We start from the raw sequence: 23,169 nt of genomic DNA on the forward strand, positions 1-23,169 counted from the left end.
ATTCTGATGAGGCTGGGCCAGCATCATCCTCAAGTGTGTCCAGGAGCCTCCAGCTTACAGGACCCTTTGAGGATCCCACCCACTGTTTCCCCACCCCCCCCCCCCCACCTCCCTACCCCTTACTCCTCCACCCACTTGCCCAAGCTTCTCTCTCCAGCCTTGAGGTAGATTTCTTTTCTGCTTTTTATCTTTCTTTTTTATTTTTTAAATTAGTAAAATATGATAACAAATTTACTAGAGACTTGGAAAACACAGAACAAAATTACATGTAGTTTCACTATATATTACAAATGTTTAAGTAGATAAATTAAGAATTTTTTAGTTGGAGTTTCAATATTAAGCTCTCAGAAATTAATAGAATGAACAAGGTAGCTTTTTTACCACCCTGGAGCCCTCTCCCAAGTTATGAACCAAGTGGCAAGAATAACAGGGAAAAAAAAAAGAGAGAGACGGTCAACAGTAAGACTCTAGAAAACAAACCAAAAAAGAAGAAAAAAAAAATTGTCATATTGAACAAAGAGAGTTTGTTTTTTAATTTGTTTTAATTAAAATATACTTTCATGGTTCATAGCTACTCTTTTTATACATGTTACAAATGAAGAATCTCCACAGAAGCCTGTATGAACAAAGCAAAATTAGTGTACCTGGTTTCTGTGAGTCAAAAAGGTGGTTTTTTGCCTAATGTTACTTATGGTGAAATTCTTAAACAATGATTTCAAGAGTTGATCAAGATCCCATGACAAATAGGAGACTCTCTAAGCCATGCCTAAATTCAGACCAGATTTAATTCATAGCTACATCCCTTCCACAAAAGATAGAAAGGAAGGCATATCCAGTGTGTTCCAACCAACTCTCAGAAGGTATTGGTTCTAGTCTCCTAGAGTGCTGCTTGCTAACCTGCAGTGGACAAGGACATATTTTCTCAATTCCAGAAAGTCTGAATGACTAAAACCAAGAGTGTTATGGTGTAGAGAGATAACCATGTTGTGGGCGCGAGAAATAGAAAACAAATAGAAATGGTACATTTTGATAGGCACATTTTCTTTAGTTAGGCTTTTCTCAACTAAACATGAGATTTTTTGTCTAGTCGAGTCTTCTCAAAGATCATAAATATTCCCTCAAAACCACAGTTTTTTCAACGTAATTATTATACACACTAATTTAAAATACATGTTAAATAAGGCTTAGGAGTAAGAGGCCAAAATGACCTAAAACAGGGTCTATAAGATGCTTTCCTCTTAGATACCAGTCTTTGAGGCAATCCAGTTGCGGTAGGCAGTCACTCGTGTATAGACTCCTGGTTTATTGACTGTACCACATTCTGCTCCCCAGCTCACTATTCCAACAAGGTACCAAATATTTCGAGAGTTGGGATGAACTAGTGGTCCTCCAGAGTCACCCTAAATAAAAAATATTTGTCATTATGAGAATTTACCTCGATACTTTACTTACATAAAGTAGTAAGCCCAGATGAATTTGTGGTTCACGCTTCATAGAGACTGTCGGAAGGTGTATGATGTAAGTCTAACCTCAACTGTGATGGACTAGCCTATATATTCACTGGGGCTCTTTGGGGTAAACTTGAGTCTTGAAGCATGAACTGATAAGCATTCCATCAGAACACTTTGGGAGACATATATTATGGATATACTTGGAGTAGCAGGCTTCATATCTGAAAAATGTAACAAAACTGTAGCCCATGAGGCTACAAAGTAAAAGAAATAGTCTAGAAGTAATTTAAACATTTCTGAGACTGAGAATTTAGTGAAATATTGCTTAGAGTATGGACTGTGATGCTAGGCTATTTTGATTTATATACCTGATCTCCCACATGCTAGCTTTGTGCCCTTTTGCAAATTACCTTCCTCTGCCTCAATTTCCTCATCTATAAAATGACAGTAATGATAGCATCTACATCACAAAGTTGTGATGAGGATTAAATGGATTCATATTTGTAAAGGACTTCAGTCAGTGCTTAACTCAGAGTAAGTCCAACATGTATTTATTAAACACTTATAAACACATGTGGCATATAGGGGAGAATTACTTTAGTCCCAGAGCCGAGAGGGAGTTTGACTGGACTGTAAAGAGTAAATTAACTGAAGCACAGAATTACTTTCATAGTGATAATTTACATAAAATAGTAGTTGCTTATATACTATATGGTCAGTGTGAATAATATCCAGACTTACCTGGCATGCATCAATATTTCCTTCTAAGTAGCCAGCACATAGCATTGTGTCTTGTATCATCCCATTATATGCTTCCCAAGCATTACAAGTGTTTGTATCAATAATCTTCACAGGTGCTTTCTGAAGTAATACTGGATATTCACCTAATGGACACGAACACTATCAGCAAAAGAGCTGCTCTGTAGCAGAGCAGGATGGAAAACTAGCTTTGTCCTCTCTGTATAAGACTTATATTTGACTCTGCTTATTCTAAGACTGAAAAAGCCCCTTTCCATCACTCAAACCAAAGAAAAAGAAATTTGTAAACAATTGGGCTTCCACGGTGGCTCAGATGGTAAAGTGTCTGCCAGTGAGGCAGGAGACCCGGGTTCAATCCCCAGGTTGGGGAGATCCCCTGGAGAAGGGAATGGCAACCCACTCTAGTACTCTTGCCTGGGAAATCCCATGGACGGAGGAGCCTGATAGGCTACAGTCCAAGGGGTTTTGAAGAGTCAGGCACAACTGAGCGACTTCACTTTCACATTCTAAGAATGAAAAAGCTCCTTTCCCTCACTCTAACCAAAGAATATATTTTTAAAGAATAATTTGAAACATCTTTCTAATGCTGTCTTCCTTTGACCTTATTTCCCTTCTTACATCTTTGCAGCAGCACCTTTTTAGTTAGGTTCTCCAGGTCAAGGGGTTTCCTCTACCAAATTGGTCTCCTTGGAATGTTCCAAATCAAGGATTTGCAAAGTCATAACTTCATATGCACCTTCCTCGAACAATTTCCTCGAAGTACTGGGCCTCCAGGGCTAAATGATCCTTTCGTTCTATCCCTGGATCATTTTTTTTTCTTTTTCTTTTGTACCTTGAATATTAAGTTCCTACTCAAAACTTAACTTACCATCATATGAAAGTGCTCCCCATCCTGTGACAACAACTCCTTCACCTGGTGGAAAAATCTGTGTGGCTTCAGGAAGACAAACTGAATGGACATCGTTCTTAAATAAAACTTTTTCAGTAAGCAATATAACTGCAATGTCATCATGAAGTTCACCCCTGATGTAGTTTTCATGAATAAAAATTTGCTGAACATAGTGTTGCATATAGGGGAGGTTTACTCTGGTGCCAAAGGTGACAGTATAGTTCCTTGGATCTTGTGAACTGAAAGAAATAAAAATCATGTAGTTTGCTTTTATTTCAGAGAAATAGAGGTACAGGCTGCATCAGTTATAGTCTTTTCATGACATTAATGACAATTTCTTGCTTTGCAATCCATTAGCAGTGGTACAATCTGATTTTTTAAAATTCACTTGAAAAATCTTCTTTGAGTCCTTATACCTATACTATGTAAGATGATTAAGATGTAGAAATTAAATAGTTCATGCCTTCAAGAAATTTAAATCTAATGAAAGATGGGCATGAACACAAAAAGTTTTAATTCCCTAAATGGTTGTGTGACCACAAAATAGGAGGACTTAAATCTGCATGCTCTTGGGACTGGAAGATTTCTTAGGAAAAGTAGCATTTTGATGAGACTATAGAGCTGAGTCATACTTGCCTAAAAGACAAGGAGAGAAGGAGATAGGCAGGTGCAGAGTGGGAAGGAGGTATGAAACAGGATTTTGTGTGATAACAATTGCAAGTCATTTGAGATATCTTGAGTATGAAGTGATGAGAGATAAGAAACATGTGAGAAATAAAATGTCAAGAATGAATGACTTTTTCCAATCTTACTAATAAGGTAGGAAAGCCTTAGATTGGCTTATCATATGATTTGTGTTTCAAACAAGAACACTTGAGAACGAGAAGGAATCCTATTGATGATTACACTGGGATAACAGGTGTAAACTGGAACTTTAGCCTCCCTGAAAGAAAGTGTTAGTCGCTCAGTTGTGTCCGATTCTTTGCAACCCCATGGACTGTAGCCCACCAGTTTCCTCTGTCCATGGAATTCTCCAGGCAAAAGTACTGGAGTGGGTAGCTGTTCCCTTCTCCAGGGGATCTTCCTGACCCAGGGATCGAACCCAGGTCTCCTGCATTGCAGGCAGTCTAACTGAGCCACCAGGGAAGCCCTAGCCCCAGGCAATATGATGAACTTACTTTTTAAAGCAGTGAGCTGCAGTCAACAGGTATCTGTCACTGATCAAAGATGCTCCACAGTAGTGCTGGCCATTCTTTTTGAGACTTGCTTGCCAGGGCCACTCTCCTTCCTGAGCAGTGGATCCACCCCTGATTCTATCATATGTAGCTGACATCCTTGGTCGTCTCCCACAGCCTGTCAGAAAGAGTCAGTGTTATACTGTTGAGAATAGAAAGATCCTGTTTGATTACAAAACTGAGATTCAGCTCAGTTATTCTTGTGTTGTTCTATCTGACAGTGTCTCACTGAAAGGAACAGAATGTAATCTACACAGGAATTACTAGCAACCCCTGGATCACCTTCCTACCCATCATACTATCTCCAAGACTCTTCAACACTTGGAGGATATGGAAACTGTGCAAGGTGGATAAAGACACCATTAAGTACATGGACTCTGCAACCAGACTCCCTGGTCTGAATTCTGGCCCCATCATTTACAAGCTGTATGAATTTGAGGAAATTGCTTCACTTCTGTATGCTTCAGTTCCCCATCTCTAAAGTGGAATAATAATTTTTGTAGTTCAGTTGCCAAATTGTATCTGACTATTTGTGACCCCATGGACTACAGTTGGCCAGGCTCCCCTGTCCTCCACTGTCTCCCAGAGTTTGCTTAGATTCATGTCCATTGAGTCAGTGATGCTATCTAACCATCTTATCCTTGACCATTCCCTTCTCCTTTTGCCTTTAATTTTTCCTGATATCAGGATCTTTTCCTATGAGTTTACTCTTCACATCAGATGACAAAATACTAGAGCTTCAACTTTTCAGCATCAGTCCTTCCAAAAGAAATAATAATAATACTTATCTAGGATTGTTGTAAGGATTGAATGAGTTACATGTAAAGCAACTAGAACTGTGTCTGATTGAGAATAACAAATCTTGATCGATATGTTTTACATCATCACATACATTTAATTAAAAAGTATCTGAACTTACGGTTGTTGATTATCTTTTCAGCTTTGGCCTTACTGATTTCTGAAATAGAAGAAAAGGCTCATTGTAAATTTAATTACTAGCATTAATCACTGACCCTGGGGCTGGTGATGGTAGGTCCAGAGAGAAATAATTTTGAATCTCAGGATAAAGTGTCAACAGCAGGGAGAAAATATTGGCTTATTTGAATTGTTCTTTTACTATATATGAATGCCCAATATGGAAATACTATCTTCATAGTTCCACATGAGAGACTTCATTTAATTGGAATTGTATTCTATATCATCCAAAGTGGAAAATTGCTAGTATACTTCCTTTGAAGAACAGGAAGACCTCCAGGTGAACCTGATTCCTGTCAGTAAACAAAAATAACTTTTAAAAATTGACTTGTCTTATAATGGCTGATCGAATCCTATTTCTGAAAGTTATAGGAGATCATGAAAAGAATACAAGAATACATCACTACTGTAAGGATTGTTCAAAGTTTTACTATTTACTTTAGAATAAAGAGCAGCTTTTCCCTCAGAGAACTAATTTTAAGGTGTGGCATTATTATGATCTAAGTGTGTTTTAATAATGAAGAATATAAATTGTTGCTCTGATATAAAACTGTGACTTATTCATTTAAAAAATGGGAATCAGCTTTGTGCTTGGTGCTTGTGATACATGTCCAGGATAAAAAGGTGAGAGTAACACTACTTCCATCTAGTACATAAGCTTACCCTCAAGTGTAAGCGAATCAGGATCTGTGGTCAAGGATCCTGAGTGGTTCCTCAGCATTTGACGTAAGATGCTTTCAATCCCTCTTCTTGTGTTTTCCTTCATTGATTTGGGCGCCTTGAATACCAGCCATATATGTGCTGTCACACTGTTGTCAGCAGGACTAAAAACACAGTAAAAGTTTCACATGTTGCTAAAAATGAACATTTTGTCTTTATTCCTTGACCTCTTATATCTTCACTTCGGTTCTTTTGTAGGTGTTTGTAGTACCTTCACTTTAAGTTAATCACAGGATCATCCAGCTGCCTACCTTTGCTCGTATGCATACAGCTATTCAGTTTAGAAGACAAGTGGTTCTACACATCTAAAAATGTAGGAAAGGCTTGAGGCACAGAGTAAAAGTATCATATAAGAACCGGGATCATTTATTCCTACATTCATCAGTCATTTATTGAGCTGCTATGAAAAGTGACTAGGTGTTATGGGGTGATACAAGGGTGACTATAACAGAGTTCCTATTCTCAAGAAGTTTCCAGATTTCTAAGAGAGATGACATCTATACAAATGACTATAATAAATTAGTGAGGCAAAGCAATAAGATGTTTATCTTATCTGCAAATAAGACAAGTCATGGTTTACTTAAAGTATCAGAGAAATTTTTATCGAAGAGGTAACATACACACTAGACCTTAAAATATTTTTATCACTATTTCATCATCAAGCAAAAATTGCTATCAGGCAGAGCAAAGGAGGAATAGTACTGCAGAATAACTGAGTAGCAATAATATTAATTAGCATTTACTGGGTATCTGCGGTGTTCCAGGTACTACATTATGACGTTTATTATCACACTTAGTCTTTACAACAACCCTGCACCTTAGGTGTCATTACCTTCCTTTTGCAGACAAGGAAAACTTGAGACTTTGAAAGTCTACCCAATGTGCTCAGAGGCTTCCCTGGTGGTGCAGTGGCAAAGAATCTTCCTGCTAATGCAGGTTTCCTGGGTTCAATCTCTGGGTTGGGAATATCCCCTGGAGAAGGGAATGGCAACCCATTCCAGTATTCTTGCCTGGAGAATTTCATGAAGAGGGGAGCCTGATGGGCTATAGTCCATGGGGTCTCAAAGAGTCAGACATGAATGAGCATGCAAACATTCAATGTGCTAAAGATCACACAGTAATTAAACTAAGATCCAGATACAGTACAATTGACTGTCTAACCCAGGCTCATTACACTATGCACTCTGTCTCCATGCCCAGTTGGCCAGTGACAACAGTGTCTAGGAGACTGAGTTCAGATGGAAGAGGATTTGAATACTAGCCAAGGGGTAGTGATAAAGAGAAGTTGTTGAATAAAACTGTGCTTGTGGAAGATTAACCTGACTGTCATGTTCAGGACAGATTTGGTTGGTATTGGAATGTGGGTGGGGGCAGTGCAAGAGGCGGGCTAATGGACTTGTAAGAATTGTTGAGCATCTCCGAGGTTAGTGTCTGAAGTGGTATTATTATGCTTTAGATCTTTCTAATGAATGATTATCTTTTGTTACGTAAATAAAGTCATTCCTAGGTAGCACTCAGCTAATACAAGTTTGATTATAGTAGCAGTTGAAAGTCAAAAGTATTAGATGCTCAATCGTGTCTCTTTGTGACCCCATTGACTGTAGCACATCAGGCTCCTCTGTCCATGGAATTTCCCAGGCAAGAATACTGGAGTGAGTTGCTATTCCCTTTTCCAGGGGCTCTTTCAGACCCAGGGATTGAACCCAGGTCTCCCACATTGCAGGCAAATTCTTTACTGTTTGAGCCATCAGCAAGCTGTGCCCAAATGAAAACCTCAGACCTATAGCCTCTCCATCACTTTCCATGGGCTCACACTTCCAATAGATACCTGAAGTTACGTGTGTGGGAAAACCAAGCAGAAGCCTTGGGGTGGTTGCAGTCCTGTTTGAAAGATATCCTTTAGTGTTAGCCTCCCACTGTTTCCAATACTAAAATCAACTCCCAAAATTAATTCTAATTGAGCTTTTGAACCATTTTGCAATTCTAGGAGTCCCCTTCAGTTTCAGGAGCAGCAGAAGAAGGGCAGACATAGTCTGATGGCCTTGACTAAGGTAAAAGCAATAATAGCCTTCATTGGAAAAGTGTTTACTTGCAAATATTTCCATACACATTATCTTCTTTGATCTTAAGTATAGTTTTATGAGGAATGCAGTGTATGTGTTATTATCACTATTTACAGACAGGAAAGCAGAGTCAGAGTGATGCAGCGATTCACTCAAGACTCTAGGGTTACTAAGTAGCAAAGCTGGATCAGGTTGTTTAACTCGTATTCTAGAGCTCCATTGGACTTCCCTGGTAGCTCAGCTGGTAAAGAATCTGCTGGCAATATAGGAATCCCAGTTCAATTCCTGGATCTGGAAGATCCCCTGGAAAAGGTATAGGTTACCCACTCCAGTATTCTTGGGCTTCCCGTGGCTCAGACAGTAAAGAATCCACATACAATGCGGGAGACCTGGGTTTGATCCCTGGGTTGGGAAGATTCCCTGGAGGAGGCCATGGCAACCCACTCCAGTGTTCTTGCCTGGAGAATCCCCATGGACAGAGGAACCTGGTAGGCTACAGTCCATGGGGTTGCAAAGAATCAGACACAACAGTGACGAAGTATAGCACACAGAGCTCCATTAAGTAGTCCATATTTCTGCAAACTCTTGCAGAAAACACAGCACAGCTATTTTGCTTCTTGTTCTGGCCACTAAAAGGATTTCCTTGGAATCAAAGTCTGGTGTAGAAATGCTTTTTTCTTCTGTAAAAGAACTCTAGGGCAGTTCTCCAAGGTGTTTAGCTAACTTGCAAGAATAGAAAAACATGAAAAAAACATATGTATTTATGTTACAGCTAAATAAAAATGTTATGCCATCAAACATTGGTCTAAGAGACCAGTTAGTATTTGCTGAACATAAAAACTTTAAATACTAGAGAAATGATTCATATGTGATTTAAGAAATAATGTATTCTCAGTGTCGCTAAAAATGAACTTAACTAAATAGCTCAAACTGTGCTTTAGTTGTACACTAAACAATTAGCCTGATATTTGGCTTAGGATGATGTCATTCATTAGTAACTTACTGGCTAATGATTGTAATATGTCAACAGACTCTTTTTATAGTGGTATTTGAAATATAATGATATATGTGGTAGGTTGATAGCTTTTCTTACAGTTATTAGTTACTTACACCAGTGTGATGACTTGAGAATTGATGTATTGTCTGTAAATGCTAGAACTCTGAAATGCATCAGACATCTGTTAAAGAGAACATAGAGTCAAACATTAAATTCCAGTAATAAGTTTATGTTTCAGAGAATTAACAATGAACTAAATATAAGAAAATATTACTTTACCTTCGTCTCAAGAATTTTGCTAAGATAGTTATTTTCTGGTGATGTCTCCTTTTCATAATTTCTATTATATGGGATATTTAGCACTTTAAAGCTACCTTGGTAATAGTAGGTGTTGTTTTCTGTGAGATAAGGAAATGATCCAAAGATTATTTAAGTGAAATGGATTTCAAATCCAAATATAAATTACATGGTAATACCAGCTATTAATAGTAAATAATATGTTCATATTAGATATTTACAAGCCTTGTGAACCTTTCTGGGGCAGCTGATTAGATAAACTGGGCTTTGTGGAAAGTATTTATAAGACCAGTAATGGAGCAGATCCATTTCAGACAAAGGTCAGAAAGAAGAGTTACATCTTGATTGAGACAGATGAAAGTGAAAGTCACTCAGCCGAGTCTGACCCTTTGCTACCCCATGGACTGTATGTATAGTCCATGGAATTCTCCAGAATTCTCCAGAGTGGGTAGCCCGTAACCTTCTCCAGGGGAATTTTCCCAACCCAGGGATCAAACCCAGATCTCCCACATTGCAGGCAGATTCTTTACCAGCTGAGCAACAAGGGAAGCCCAAGAATACTGGAGTGGGTAGCCTATCCCTTCTCCAGAGGATCTTCCTGACCCAGGAATTGAACCGGAATCTCCTACATTGCAGGTGGATTCGTTACCATCTGAGCTATGAGGGAAGCTAGGACATGCTATAAATGATATCTGTCTAGAATAATCAATTTTTGGAGTATAAATAAAAATTGTTGGGACTTCCCTGGTAGTCCAGAGGCTAAGACTCTGTGTTCCCAATTCAGAGGCTCTGGGTTTGGTCCCTGATAAGGGACCTAGATCCCACATGCTGCAACTAAAGATGTTGCATGCTGCAACAAAGATCAAAGATCCCCATGTGCTACAACTAAGACCTGCTACAGCCAAATAAATAAAATAAAAAGTAAATATTTTAAAAATTATTAGCATTAGCACCCCACTCCAGTAATCTTGCCTGGAAAATCCCATGGACGGAGGAGCCTGGTAGGCTGCAGTCCATGGGGTCGCGAAGAGTCGGACATGACTGAGTGACTTCACTTTCACTTTTCACTTTCATGCATTGGAGAAGGAAATGGCCACCCACTCCAGTGTTCTTGTCTGGAGAATCCCAGGGATGGGGGAGCCTCGTGGGATGCTGTCTATGGGGTCGCAGAGTCGGACACGACTGAAGTGATTTAGTAGTAGTAGTAGTATGTGAAGATACTTTATAAAAACCATGTGAAGAATACCCATTTTTCAAGAGAAATGTGGTCTCAGAGATATTCAGTAATTTACCTAGCATCATTTAGCTACTAAAAAGAGCCAAGTATCAATACCTGACCTCTTGACCTGTCTGACCCTGAAGCCCACATCTAATCCATTACATTTCCTTCCTAAATTTTTATAGATATTATGCTGTTTGATATATAATGCATCTTACTCCTAATATGTGATAGATAGAAGCATCTAGGAATATGCTAGATAATGGATAGTAGTGCTTAGCATATAGTAAACACTAAAAAAATGTTAGCATTATTTTGTAGTATGATCATTGCCTTTGAAGATTATCTTGTGGGAGAGACAGGCTCAAAATGGAAAAAAGTATACATGAGATACGAATAAGGACATAATTAAATGATAAATTTAACTGTTAAACTACAAGTTCTGTATGAATATAGAAAGGCAGACACCATAATTAAAATAAAATATGAAAGAGGAAAACAATAGAATGGAAAAGACTAGAGATCTCTTCAAGAAAATTAGAGATACCAAGGGAATATTTCATGCAAAGATGGGCTCAATAAAGAAGAGAAATGGTAGGGACCTAACAGAAGCAGAAGGTATTAAGAAGAGGTGGCAAGAACACACAAAAGAACAATGCAAAAAAGATCTTCATGATCCAGATAATCGCGATGGTGTGATTACTCACCTACAGCCAGACACCTTGGAATGTGAAGTCAAGTGGGCCATAGGAAGCATCACTACGAACAAAGCTAGTGGAGGTGATGGAATTCCCGTTGAGCTATTTCAAATCCTGAAAGATGATGCTGTGAAAATGCTGCCCTCGATATACCAGCAAATTTGGAAAACTCAGCAGTGGGCACAGGACTGGAAAAAGTCACTTTTCATTTCAATCCCAAAGAAAGGCAATGCCAAAGAATGTTCAAACTACCACACAATTGCACTCATCTCACATACTAGTAAAGTAATGCTCAAAATTCTCCAAGCCAGGCTTCAACAGTATGTGAATCGTGAACTTTCAGATGTTCAAGCTGGATTTATAAAAGGCACAGGATCTGCCAACTTCAAATTGCCAACATCTGCTGGATCATCAAAAAAGCAAGAGAGTTCCAGAAAAGCATCTATTTCTGCTTTATTGACTATACTAAAGCCTTTGACTGTGTGGATCACAATAAACTGTGGAAAATTCTGAAAGAGATGGGACTACCAGACGACTTGACCTGCCTTTTGAAAAATCTATATGCAGGTCAGGAAGCAACCGTTAGAACTGGACATGGAGCAACAGACTGGTTCCAATAGGAAAAGGAGTACATCAAGGCTATATATTGTCACCCTGCTTATTTAAATTATATGTAGAGTACAGCATGAGAAATACTGGGCTAGATGAAGTACAAGCTGGAATCAAGATTGCTGGAAGAAATATCAGTAACCTCAGATATGCAGATGACACCACCCTTATGGCAGAAAGTAAAGAGGAACTAAAGAGCCTCTTGGTGAAAGTGAAAGAGGACAGTGAGAAAGTTGGCTTAAAGCTCAACATTCAGAAAACCAAGATCATGGCATCTGGTCCCATCACTTCATTGCAAATAGATGGGGAAACAATGGAAACCGTGTCAGACTTTATTTTGGGGGGCTCCAAAATCACTGCAGATGGTGACTGCAGCCATGAAATTAAAAGACACTTACTCCTTGGAAGGAAAGTTATGACCAACCTAGACACCATATTAAAAACCTTATTTTGCCAACAAAGGTCCATCTAGTCAAAGCTATGGTTTTTCCAGTAGTCATGGATGGATATGAGAGTTGGACTATAAAGAAAGCTGAGCACCAAAGAATTGATGCTTTTCAACTGTGGTGTTGGAGAAGACTCTTTAGAGTCCCTTGGACTGCAAGGAGATCCAACCAGTCTATCCTAAAGGAAATTAGTCCTAAATTTTCATTTGAAGGACTGATGTTGAAGCTGAAACTCCAATACTTTGGCCACCTGATGCAAAGAACAGACTCATTAGAGAAGACCCTGATGCTGGGAAAGATTGAAGGCAAGATGAGAAGGGGATGACAGAGGATGAGATGGTTGGATGCCATCACCGACTCAATGGACATGAGCTTGAGTAAACTCTGGGAGTTGACGATAGACAGGGAGGCCTGCCATGCTGCAGGCCATGGTGTTGCAAAGAGTCGGACACGACTGAGTGACTGAACTGAACTGAACTGAACTGATACATTGTCATTATAAATATGGTGGAAATATTTTACAGTGAGAAAAGTGAGGGAAAAAGAAGTTGAAAACTTCTTAAAATGCTGAAAATGTGTAGTTATAAATAATCATTTGCGAGTGAACATTGTTAATTGTTGTTAGCTGGTTTGTGGTCATGTATCATTTATCATAGAGATAGGGCTTTGCAGTGGTAATGTACTAGGTTTTACTATAGGTAGCAAAAAATAGACCTTGAAGATGTTCAATTTTATTTTTCATAATTCATTGTTCACAATGCATCCTTTAGTTCTTTATTTAGATTTCTAAATATCTCTGCAATAAGTGAACCGTGAACTTCCTGATGTTCAAGCTGGTTTTAGAAAAGGCAGAGGAACCAGAGATCAAATTGCAAACATCTGCTGGATCATGGAAAAAGCAAGAGAGTTCCAGAAAAGCATCTATTTCTGCTTTATTGACTATGCCAAAGCCTTTGACTGTGTGGATCACGATAAACTGTGGAAATTTCTTCAAGAGATGGGAATCCCAGACCACCTGACCTGCCTCTTGAGAAATCTGTATGCAGGTCAGGAAGCAACAGTTAGAACTGGACATGGAACAACAGACTGGTTCCAAATAGGAAAAGGAGTACATCAAGGCTGTATTTTGTCATCCAGCTTATTTAACTTATATGCAGAGTACATCATGAGAAACACTGGACTGGAAGAAGCACAAGCTGGAATCAAGATTGCCAGGAGAAATATCAATAACCTCAGATATGCAGATGACACCACCCTTATGGCAGAAAGTGAAGAGGAAATAAAAAGCCTCTTGATGAAAGTGCAAGTGGAGAGAGAAAAATTTGACTTAAAGCTCAGAAAACGAAGATCATGGCATCCGGTCCCATCACTTCATGGGAAATAGATGGGGAAACAGTGGAAACAGTGTCAGACTTTATCTTTTTGGGCTCCAAAATGACTGCAGATGGTGATTGCAGCCATGAAATTAAAAGACGCTTACTCCTTGGAAGGAAAGTTATGTCCAAACTAGATAGCATATTCAAAAGCAGAGACGTTACTTTGCCAACAAAGGTCCGTCTAGTCAAGACTGTGGTTTTTCCAGTGGTCATGTATGGATGTGAGAGTTGGAATGTGAAGAAGGCTGAGCGCCAAAGAATTGATGCTTTCGAACTGTGGTGTTGGAGAAGAATCTTGAGAGTCCCTTGGACTGCAAGGAGATCCAACCAGTCCATTCTGAAGGAGATCAGCCCCGGGATTTCTTTGGAAGGAATGATGCTAAAGCTGAAACTCCAGTACTTTGGTCACCTCATGCGAAGAGTTGACTCATTGGAAAAGACCCTGGTGCTGGGAGGGATTGGGGGCAGGAGGAGAAGGGGACAACAGAGGATGAGATGGCTGGATGGCATCACTGACTCGATGGACATGAGTCTGAGTGAACTCTGGGAGTTGGTGATGGACAGGGAGGCCTGGTGTGCTGTGATTCATGGGGTCGCAAAGAGTCGGACACAACTGAGCAACTGAACTGACTGAATTGAAATATCTCTACTTATTATAATAGTCAGTCATGACTATTCTTCAGTGTAAATCAATAAGTTGGCCAGATCCAAACTGATTTTATTACAATTGCAAGGAGCACCTTCCCAGAGCCGGTGGATAAACTGGAACATTTAATATCTAAGATATTTAAGGCTGAGAAACTATCCCCTAGAACAAGGAAATCAATTCTTTTTCAAATTTTGTTTATCTATATTTGGCTGCTCTGGGTCTTCATTGCTTCCGGTGGACTTTCTCTAGCTGTGGCGAGTGGGGGCTGCTCGCTAGTTGTTGTGCTTGTATGCGAGCTAAGTTGCTTCAGTCGTGTCAGACTCTTTGAGACGCTATGGACCATAGTCCACCAGGTTCCTCTGTCCAAGGGCTTCTTATTGCAGTGGCTTGCCTTGTAGTGTGTGGACTCTAGAGCACAGGCTCAGTAGTTGTGGCCCATGGGTTTAGCTGCCCCACGGCATGTGGAATCTCCCAGACTAGGGTTCAAACTTGTGCCCCCTGTATTAGTAGGCAGATTCTTAACCACTGGACCACCTGGGAAGTCCAAGGAAATAATTTCCTGAGTATTCTATTCTTACTTTAATTCTATGCAAGAAGCCTAATATACCACTGAGGTTGTTCAGTATGCTAAGATCACTGTGAATATAGCCTTTGTACTCTGTTGGTACCTGATGAGATGAAAATAACCCCTTAGAGATGAAAAATCTAAAGCACATATTTGCACCTTATGATTAACATTCTCATCTCTAAAGTAGTCCAAATGCAAATATGAATTGAGAAAGATAAGGTGCAGAAAGATTTATTTTACAACCTTTCCATGACTTGATTACTTACAACTTATTTCTGTATAGAAACCCTGCAATTTACACACACATGGTTTTGAAGGATTGGGTTTTGGTTTTTTGTTTGTATTTTTTGTACTGAGTGCTCTAGGTGCAATAGAGTTTAAGAGAACATTTCTACTTAAGGCTGTGGGACTACAACATTCTCCTTTCTCTAAGCTCAGAAAAAGACCAAAAGAAAAGGGAAGGCTTAATTTAAAGAGCTCTAAATGATTGACGCAACTAGATCCCAGTGTCTCCCCCAACTGCTAAATTTTCTGGATTAGGAGAAGGCAATGGCACCCCACTCCAGTACTCTTGCCTGGAAAATCCCATGGACGGAGGAGCCTGGAAGGCTGCAGTCCATGGGGTCGCTGAGGGTTGGACATGACTGAGCCACTTCACTTTCACTTTCACTTTCATGCATCGGAGAAGGAAATGGCAACCCACTCCAGTGTTCTTGCCTGGAGAATCCCAGGGACAGGGGAGCCTGGTGGGCTGCCGTCTCTGGGGTCGCACAGAGTCAGACATGACTGAAGTGACTTAGCAGCAGCAGCAGCAGCAGCAGCAGCAGCAGCGAAAACTGAGACACTGTTTAAAGCATGTGCACATTCTAAAAATGTATATGCTGAATTCTTCCCCTGCCCCACTTCATTTTTCCCCTAGCCCAGAATATGCTCATGTAAAACAAATGAAGTTTCTCTACACCGAGGAATTCTGACCAGTTCAAGAAAAAATATCTAAACGTATTGGTAACTTGAATTCTCTCAACAAAACCACCTAAATAGCACAGTCTATAGTTAAAACCATTGTCAACAGATATCTCTTTCATAGTGAGTTTCAGTCAGCTCTTTAACCTCCAATCCTAAATATTAGCAGACACTGAGCTGAAAGATTAACATATATTTGAGACAAGTATCTAATATGAAATATTGCCAAAATAAACAGAGAAAACATTTGAGGAAAGAGACTAAAAACTAAGACAGATTATTATATTCGGAGAAAATTTTGTAAGAAATAAAACCAAGATGTTATATAAAGGAATAACCAGATAATTAAAAAGCAGTTATACATATAACTGCAGAAACAAAGAATTCAGTAGAAGTTTGGAAGATAAACTTGAGAAAATGACCAAGAAAGTCATTTTTAAAAATATGAAGGGATGGAAAAATAGAAAGAAACAGATAAGAAAATTAGAGACTACATTTAGGAAGCCTAATATCCAAATTACAGGAGCCCCAGAAAGAGGGTAAAAGGGTAGAAAATTATCGAAGAAAAAAATCTAAGAAAAATTTCAGGAACTGAAGCACATGAGTTTCTAGATTGAAAGAAAGAAAAGAAAGTGAAGTCACTCAGTCGTGTCCAACTCTTTGTGACCCCATGGACTGTAGCCCACCAGGCTCCTCATCCATGGAATTTTCTAGACAAGAGGACTGGAGTGGGTTGCCATTTCCTTCTCCAGGGGATCTCCCCAACCTGGGGAACGAACCCGGGTCTCCCGCATTGCAGGCAGACGCTTTTACCATCTGAGCCACCAGGGAATCCCAAGAATCCCACTTCACTTCACTTTCTAGATTGAAAGGATCCATTAAATGCCAGCACAATGAATAAAAATAAGATCTAGATTATATCAAATTACCATAAAATTTCAAAATACTGGGGACAAAGAAAAAAAATCCAATAAGGTTTCAGAAGATGGGAGAGTAGGAGAAGAGTTTTCATTCAAAAGTTTGAAATCAAAATGTCATCAGAATTCTTGGCAGAAACTATAAAACATGAAGATTATAGAGCTCTAACTTCAAAATTCAAAAGGAAAACATTTTTCAACCTAGAATTCTATACTGTTAATTAAGGTCAAAAGTAGATTGTGATATTTTCAGACATGTCAAAATGTAAACTTCCCTGAAAGTTTCTGGAACATACATTCCACAACTAAGTGAAAGTGAAATTTGCTTTCCGACTCTTTGAGACCCTGAGGACTATATAGTCCATGGAATTCTCTAGGCCAGAATTCTAGAATGGGTAGCCTTTTCCTTCACCAGGGGATCTTCCCAACCCAGAGATCGAAGCGAGGTCTCCTGCATTGCAAGTGGATTCTTTACCAGCTGAGCCAGAAAGGAAGCCCAAGAATACGTCAGCAGATAGCCTATCCCTTCTCCAGAGGATCTTCCTGACCCAGGAATTGAACCGAGGTCTCCTGCACTGCAGGCGGATTCTTTACCATCTGAGCTATCAGAGAAGCCCACAGTTAAGTGAATAAAATAATAAAAAGGAAATCCAGGTATTAGGGGGTTAGACACAGTCGACAGTTGAAAATAACTCTTAGAAAGTCGCTAAAGGGAAATTCCAAATCAACAACCATGTAGCCAGGGAGTGAAGAAGTATGACATGAATAGTAGAAAGTAAATACATATCGATAGTTGAAAAGTCCAGGTACAGCAATGTTAAGCGGAGAAGGCAGTGGCACCCCACTCCAGTACTCTTGCCTGGAAAATCCCATGGACAGAGGAGCCTGGAATGCTGCAGTCCATGGGGTCCCTGAGGGTTGGACACGACTGAGCGACTTTATTTTCACTTTTCACTTTCATGCATTGGAGAAGGAAATGGCAACCCACTCCAGTGTTCTTGCCTGGAGAATCCCAGGGACGGGGAGCCTGGTGGGCTACTGTCTCTGGGGTCGCACAGTGTCGGACATGACTGCAGTGATTTAGCAGCCGCAGTAATGTTAAGAACCAAACAGTTGAAAACGGTTGCTCTGAGAAATGGGAAATAAGGGTAGCGGAGGAAGGCTTGCTTTTTTATAAAAAGCTGTAACAGTTTGACTCTTAAAACTAAAGTATATAAAGCTTGCTGCTGCTGCTGCTGCTAAGTCGCTTCAGTCGTGTTCGACTCTGTGCGACCCCATAGACGGCAGCCCACCAGGCTCCCCCGTCCCTGGGATTCTCCAGGCAAGAGTACTGGAGTGGGTTGCCATTTCCTTCTCCAATGCATGAAAGTGAAAAGACAACGTGAAGTCGCTCAGTCGTGTCCAACTCTTAGCAACCCCATGGACTGCAGCCTACCAGGCTCCTCCGTCCGTGGGATTTGCCAGGCAAGAGTACTGGAGTGGGGTGCCATCGCCTTCTCCGATATGAAGCTTAGGAGGAGAAAAAAAATCCAAGCACAGCAAAGTCATGGATAAAGGAGTAATGGTGAGCATATGAATATTTGAATATGAAAATATATTCATTCAAAACTCCAAAACTGTAGTAATTATAATTGTAAACCAAAATAAAGTGCTATAAATGTTGACAGTGAAAAATAATAATATTGGTAACAAACTACTGGGAAGTATGACAGACAAATGAAAAGTCTGTGTACTTATTTTTAAACTTTCATAGCAGGATATGAATAACATAATGTCTAAAGTTAAAACACATGATTTTTAAAAGTGACTCCAACTTCTCTCTTGTTTTCCAAAGTCTTTTTTAAAATGTATGTAGAGAAGACTTTTTATTGTTAATATCTTTGTTATCAAGAAACAAATAGTCAAAATTCAATATTCTTTGATTTCTCTTCATCACATGGACTGTAGCCTACCACGCTCCTCTGTCCATGGGATTTTCCAGGCAAGGGTACTGGAGTGGGTTGCCATTTCCTTCTCTCTTCGTCACATACAATGAGTATAATATTTTAATTATCAATATAAAATAACACCCTTGATACCATCTTGGTAGATTACTTTTTCTGACTGTCTACCAATTTTCCATGCACTCACGTCTTTATATAGCATACATTATGCTGGTAAAGAATCCTGGTGGCTCAGCTGGTAAAAAATCCACCTGCAATGTCAGAGACCTGGGTTGGGAAGATCCCCTGGAGAAGGGAAGGGCTACCCACTAGTATTCTGGCCTGGAGAATTACATGGACTGTGTTGTCCATGGGGTGGCAAAGAGTCGCACACAACTGAGCGACTTTCACTTTTTACCAATTATCTATGCACTCATGTCTTTATAAAGCATACATTATGTTACCTGTGTATATTCAAAAAGATGTCTGTAATACACTGACAAATGTTGACAATGCTTCTTTCTGGGATCTTGGGTCATTCATTAATGGCCTTTCTAAAAGGAGATTATTTGTTGTTTGCAATTGTTTCTTTGTCTTGTAGAAACAGAAATGAAGATTGCAACAAACTTAAAGAAATAGAAATGTTTTCTTTACCAACCTACTGCCAGAAAATGAACTAGGAGACCAATAGTGGTTCCTAGGATTGCCACCACTCCAAACACAATGAGGAAAATCACCCACAGTGGCAAAGATGTCCGAGAAATTGTCACTGGTCTGCAAGTAAAGAATATGAATAAGAAAGACATATTAGAAAAGTCAGCCATTCCAAATCTTTATTTATTTTCTCTTGCTCACACCTAGAATATCCACACTCTAAACACATTAGTAGCAAAAGACATTTGAAGACAGGAAGGAAGGAAAGAAGAAAGGATGGAAGGAGAGAGGAAGGAAAGAAGGAAGAAAGGGGAAAAAGGAGGTGAAGCCTATGAGCTTATCTTAAAGCTTACGACTGAACCTCTCTGGATCTGTGCTATGAAATTATTTTTCAGGAGTTATGATGCTTGGTGCCAAGTTACCTTTACTTAGACTCTAGTTCCCTCCCCTGATCAATGGGTAGTGGAAAAAGTAAGTGAAGACCTTGCCAGGTAGGGGGGGCCAGGAGGAGAAGAGAATTTATAATTTTTATCCTATGATTATGATCCTATGTTATTTACTATGTCCTTATTATATAAAAAGAACACCCACAAATATGAAGTGCCATATTGGATCAGAGCAGTGCCCATCTCCCTGCCATGAATTCGCAAAGCTTCTGTGGCAAGGATCTAAAACATAGCTTTAAGAGTTTTCCTGTTTCATTGGACTAGCCCTACAAAAGAATTTGAAACTGAAAAATACGGTTTTGAAGTCTTTACTTTCATTTGTAGTGTTTCCTCTCTTCCTCTTGGTCTTTCATCACTCAGAACTCTTGTGCAGCCACAGACTACCTAAGGTCTCATCAAATGCACCTTCAGAGGCAACCATGCTTTAAGATTCCCCCAAGATGCCCCAGGCAATCAGATTATTGCCTCACCCTGAGAAGTTACTCACTGAACTAGGGCCTGAACCTTTCCTGGCTAACTAGCTGTGCTTAGAAACAATGGCTTAATCCTGTGGACTCTTTCAGTTTAGGACTTCACACAAGTGTCAGAATGACGGAGAAGGAGGAGGTGCTCTATAAATAAAAATAATATTACCCGCCCAGCATAAAAGTGATGACTAGCTTACAGGCAAAATGAAACAGAACAAAACAATCTTTTTGTTTCTTCTCCGCTTTTAAGTGTGTGTGAACGCTCTTTCCTTACTGATAGACCAAAGATGAGACTAATAAGAAAATATCAGGGTTACAAATATCATAATATTTTTAATAAAAAAGAAATCACATAACAGTATTTACTTTAGTTCAATAAAAATATTCTTAGTTTGCTCTATCGCAGTGAGCATGCTCTTTCTTTTTTAAAAATGAAAAATTTATTTCATTGAAGTATAGTTGATTTATAATGTTGTGTCAATTTCTACTATACAGGAAAGTGATTCAGTTACACATATATATACATTCTTTTCATATTCTTCCAATATGTTTATCAGAAGATATTGAATATAGTGTCCTGTGCCACACAGTAGGACCTTGTTGTTTATCCATTCTATGTATAATAGCTTGCATATGCTAAATCCTCTCCAGCACTCCCCTGACTGAGCATGGTCTTTCTAATTATATTTTTACATGAATTTATTTTTATTTTATATTGGAGCACAGTTAATTAAGAGTGTTATGTTAGGATGCACATTTTTTAGACAAATATTTGTGTAAAGTATGAGTTCATATTTCAGTTATCCTAATTTATAATGTTATAAATATTATAAATTAGGATCAGTAAATTTTGGTATATTGTATACACTGTAATGAAAACTCCATGCATGTTTTTAAAAGGTTGGCATGAATAATGATTGTTCACATGATGAAGTAATAATCTAATTAGATACTTGAGGTAACACATATCTATACATAGTTACACTATTCTAGTTTATGAACACTTTACAGATAAAAATACATAATTTTATATATTATTCTATAGAGAACCCTTATGAAGCAATGGTACTGTGAGATTCAAGGTTATATCCATGAAAGCACTTCAGAAAGCACAGATATTAAACAAAAATGAAGGATTCATAATCATTACCACCAATAACAATTTAACATTAGCTTTATGAGGGAAGAAACTTATCTCTGCTTCCTTCTCTCCACTTTAAAATAGTCACACATTGACCTAAATGGCAAGGAAATCCAAAAAAGAGGGGCTATATGTACATGTATAGCTGATTCGCTTTGCTGTACTGTAGTAAATAGCACAACATTGTAAAGCAATCATACTCCAAGCATTTTTTAATAAATAAAAATATAAAATAGATAACCAACAAGAGACCTGCTGTGTAGCACAACGAACTCTGCTCAGTACTTTGTAATAACCTAAATGGGAAAAGAGTTTGAAAAAGAAGAGATACATATATTTGTACAACTGAGTCACTTTGCTGTACACCTGAAACTAACACATTATTAATCAACTAAATACTCCAATATAAAATTTTAAAAAGTTTTAATTAAAAAGCAGTTACACATTAATATTGTTTTTCATTCACAGAATGTTAAGCGGCATGTTAGCTTTTTGAAGCACTCCCCAAATTGCTAAAAAAAAAACCCCTACAGATCCCAGGTACAACATGTAAATAAGAGGGTTGCTCCCAGGCAGGAAATCCAAACTGCTGTGGAAAAATTATGAATTCCCCTCAAACTCAATTGTTTTACTGCACCCCTTGGGTGGGAGTCATAGTGGGGAAAGTGTTAATTCTTTTTATGTCAGAATTTTAGTCAAGCAAGTCTCCACTTACCTGTACATAATGTACTGATACAATGGCTGTTGATGTTAGTAATGATAAAGGAAACTTCTGTACTTCTTTTGTCCTGATCAGTGGTTCTCAGGTAAATGTACTAACCACAGTGATACTTGGGATCTTAAGGGCTGGGTGCAATAGCAGAAAGCAATTAAAAGTAAACTTGTTTAACAAGTGTTGATGACAACTTGGATCTGTGATTTAAAGAAAGAAAAGAAAATTCTCTTTGAGTTGGATACCAAGACATAGACATAATGTGGGTTGGTCATCTGACAGGTCCACCCAAGAAATATCACCACAAATTGGTGAATCAGTGTTCTGACTCAGATTCCATCCACCCCTTTCCTGATACTGTGGCTCCTCCTCAGTGAAACCAACTGTACCTACTAGAGCAGTCTCTGACAAAGGACTTAAATGTACATTGTGGGGTGTTTTTTTTTTTTTTTGATACAATAATTCTGTTACAGTATATACACTATCTTGTGTAAAACAGATAGCTAAGTAGGAAGTTTCTATATAACACAGGGAGCTCTGTGATGACCTAGAAGAGTGGGATGGGATGGGAGGGAGGCTCAAGAGAGAGGAGATATATGTATATATATATATAGCTGATTTACTTCATGTTATAGCAGAAACTAACACAAAACTATAAAGCCATTATACTTCAATTAAAAAAAATAATTTTGCCACAGCATTACTCATTTGAAACACACTTAATCTAAAAATTCTCCCTGGACTCTCTGCACATTTTTGAAGGAATGGATTTACTGATGGAAGTGGGTTTTGGTATAAGATTTATCAGTTCTATTTTGATAATTCTTCATGGGAAGTGGAGATAACTAATCTAGTCAAGCATTATTTTACTAAGTGAATCAAGAAAATAGTAAATACTTAATATGAGATATTTATGAATGCTGTAAAGAAAATAAAGCAGAATAATTGGGTAGAAAATGGTGGGAGGCTATCTTTATGGTGGTCAGGAAAGGCCTC

At 38.8% G+C, this 23,169-nt stretch overlaps 1 protein-coding gene across 1 annotated transcript; it reads right to left on the minus strand.

The window, feature by feature from the left end:
- Window positions 1-1,191: 1,191 nt before the first annotated feature.
- LOC102276824 (transmembrane protease serine 11B-like protein) lies at window positions 1,192-22,184 on the minus strand. Its single transcript, XM_005892884.3, has 10 exons — window positions 22,177-22,184; window positions 19,412-19,527; window positions 9,369-9,487; window positions 9,203-9,270; window positions 5,973-6,133; window positions 5,254-5,292; window positions 4,278-4,452; window positions 3,079-3,338; window positions 2,193-2,335; window positions 1,192-1,400 (listed from the first exon to the last, which is right to left on the minus strand). Exons 1-10 carry the CDS (start codon window positions 22,182-22,184, stop codon window positions 1,239-1,241), a joined length of 1,251 nt encoding a protein of 416 aa, XP_005892946.2. The 3' UTR covers window positions 1,192-1,238.
- Window positions 22,185-23,169: the final 985 nt, after the last annotated feature.

This window comes from Bos mutus, chromosome 6 (assembly GCF_027580195.1).
Source record: "Bos mutus isolate GX-2022 chromosome 6, NWIPB_WYAK_1.1, whole genome shotgun sequence".
NCBI classification, from domain to species: Eukaryota; Metazoa; Chordata; class Mammalia; order Artiodactyla; family Bovidae; genus Bos; species Bos mutus.

Excerpts from the sequence above, each read along its gene's own strand:
- LOC102276824 (XM_005892884.3), bottom strand. Across the intron at positions 5,293-5,972 it reads TGATTCGCTTACACTTGAGG|AAATCAGTAAGGCCAAAGCT; the intron begins GTAAGCTTATGT and ends CTTCTATTTCAG. Across the intron at positions 1,401-2,192 it reads GAAATATTGATGCATGCCAG|GGTGACTCTGGAGGACCACT; the intron begins GTAAGTCTGGAT and ends TTTTTTATTTAG.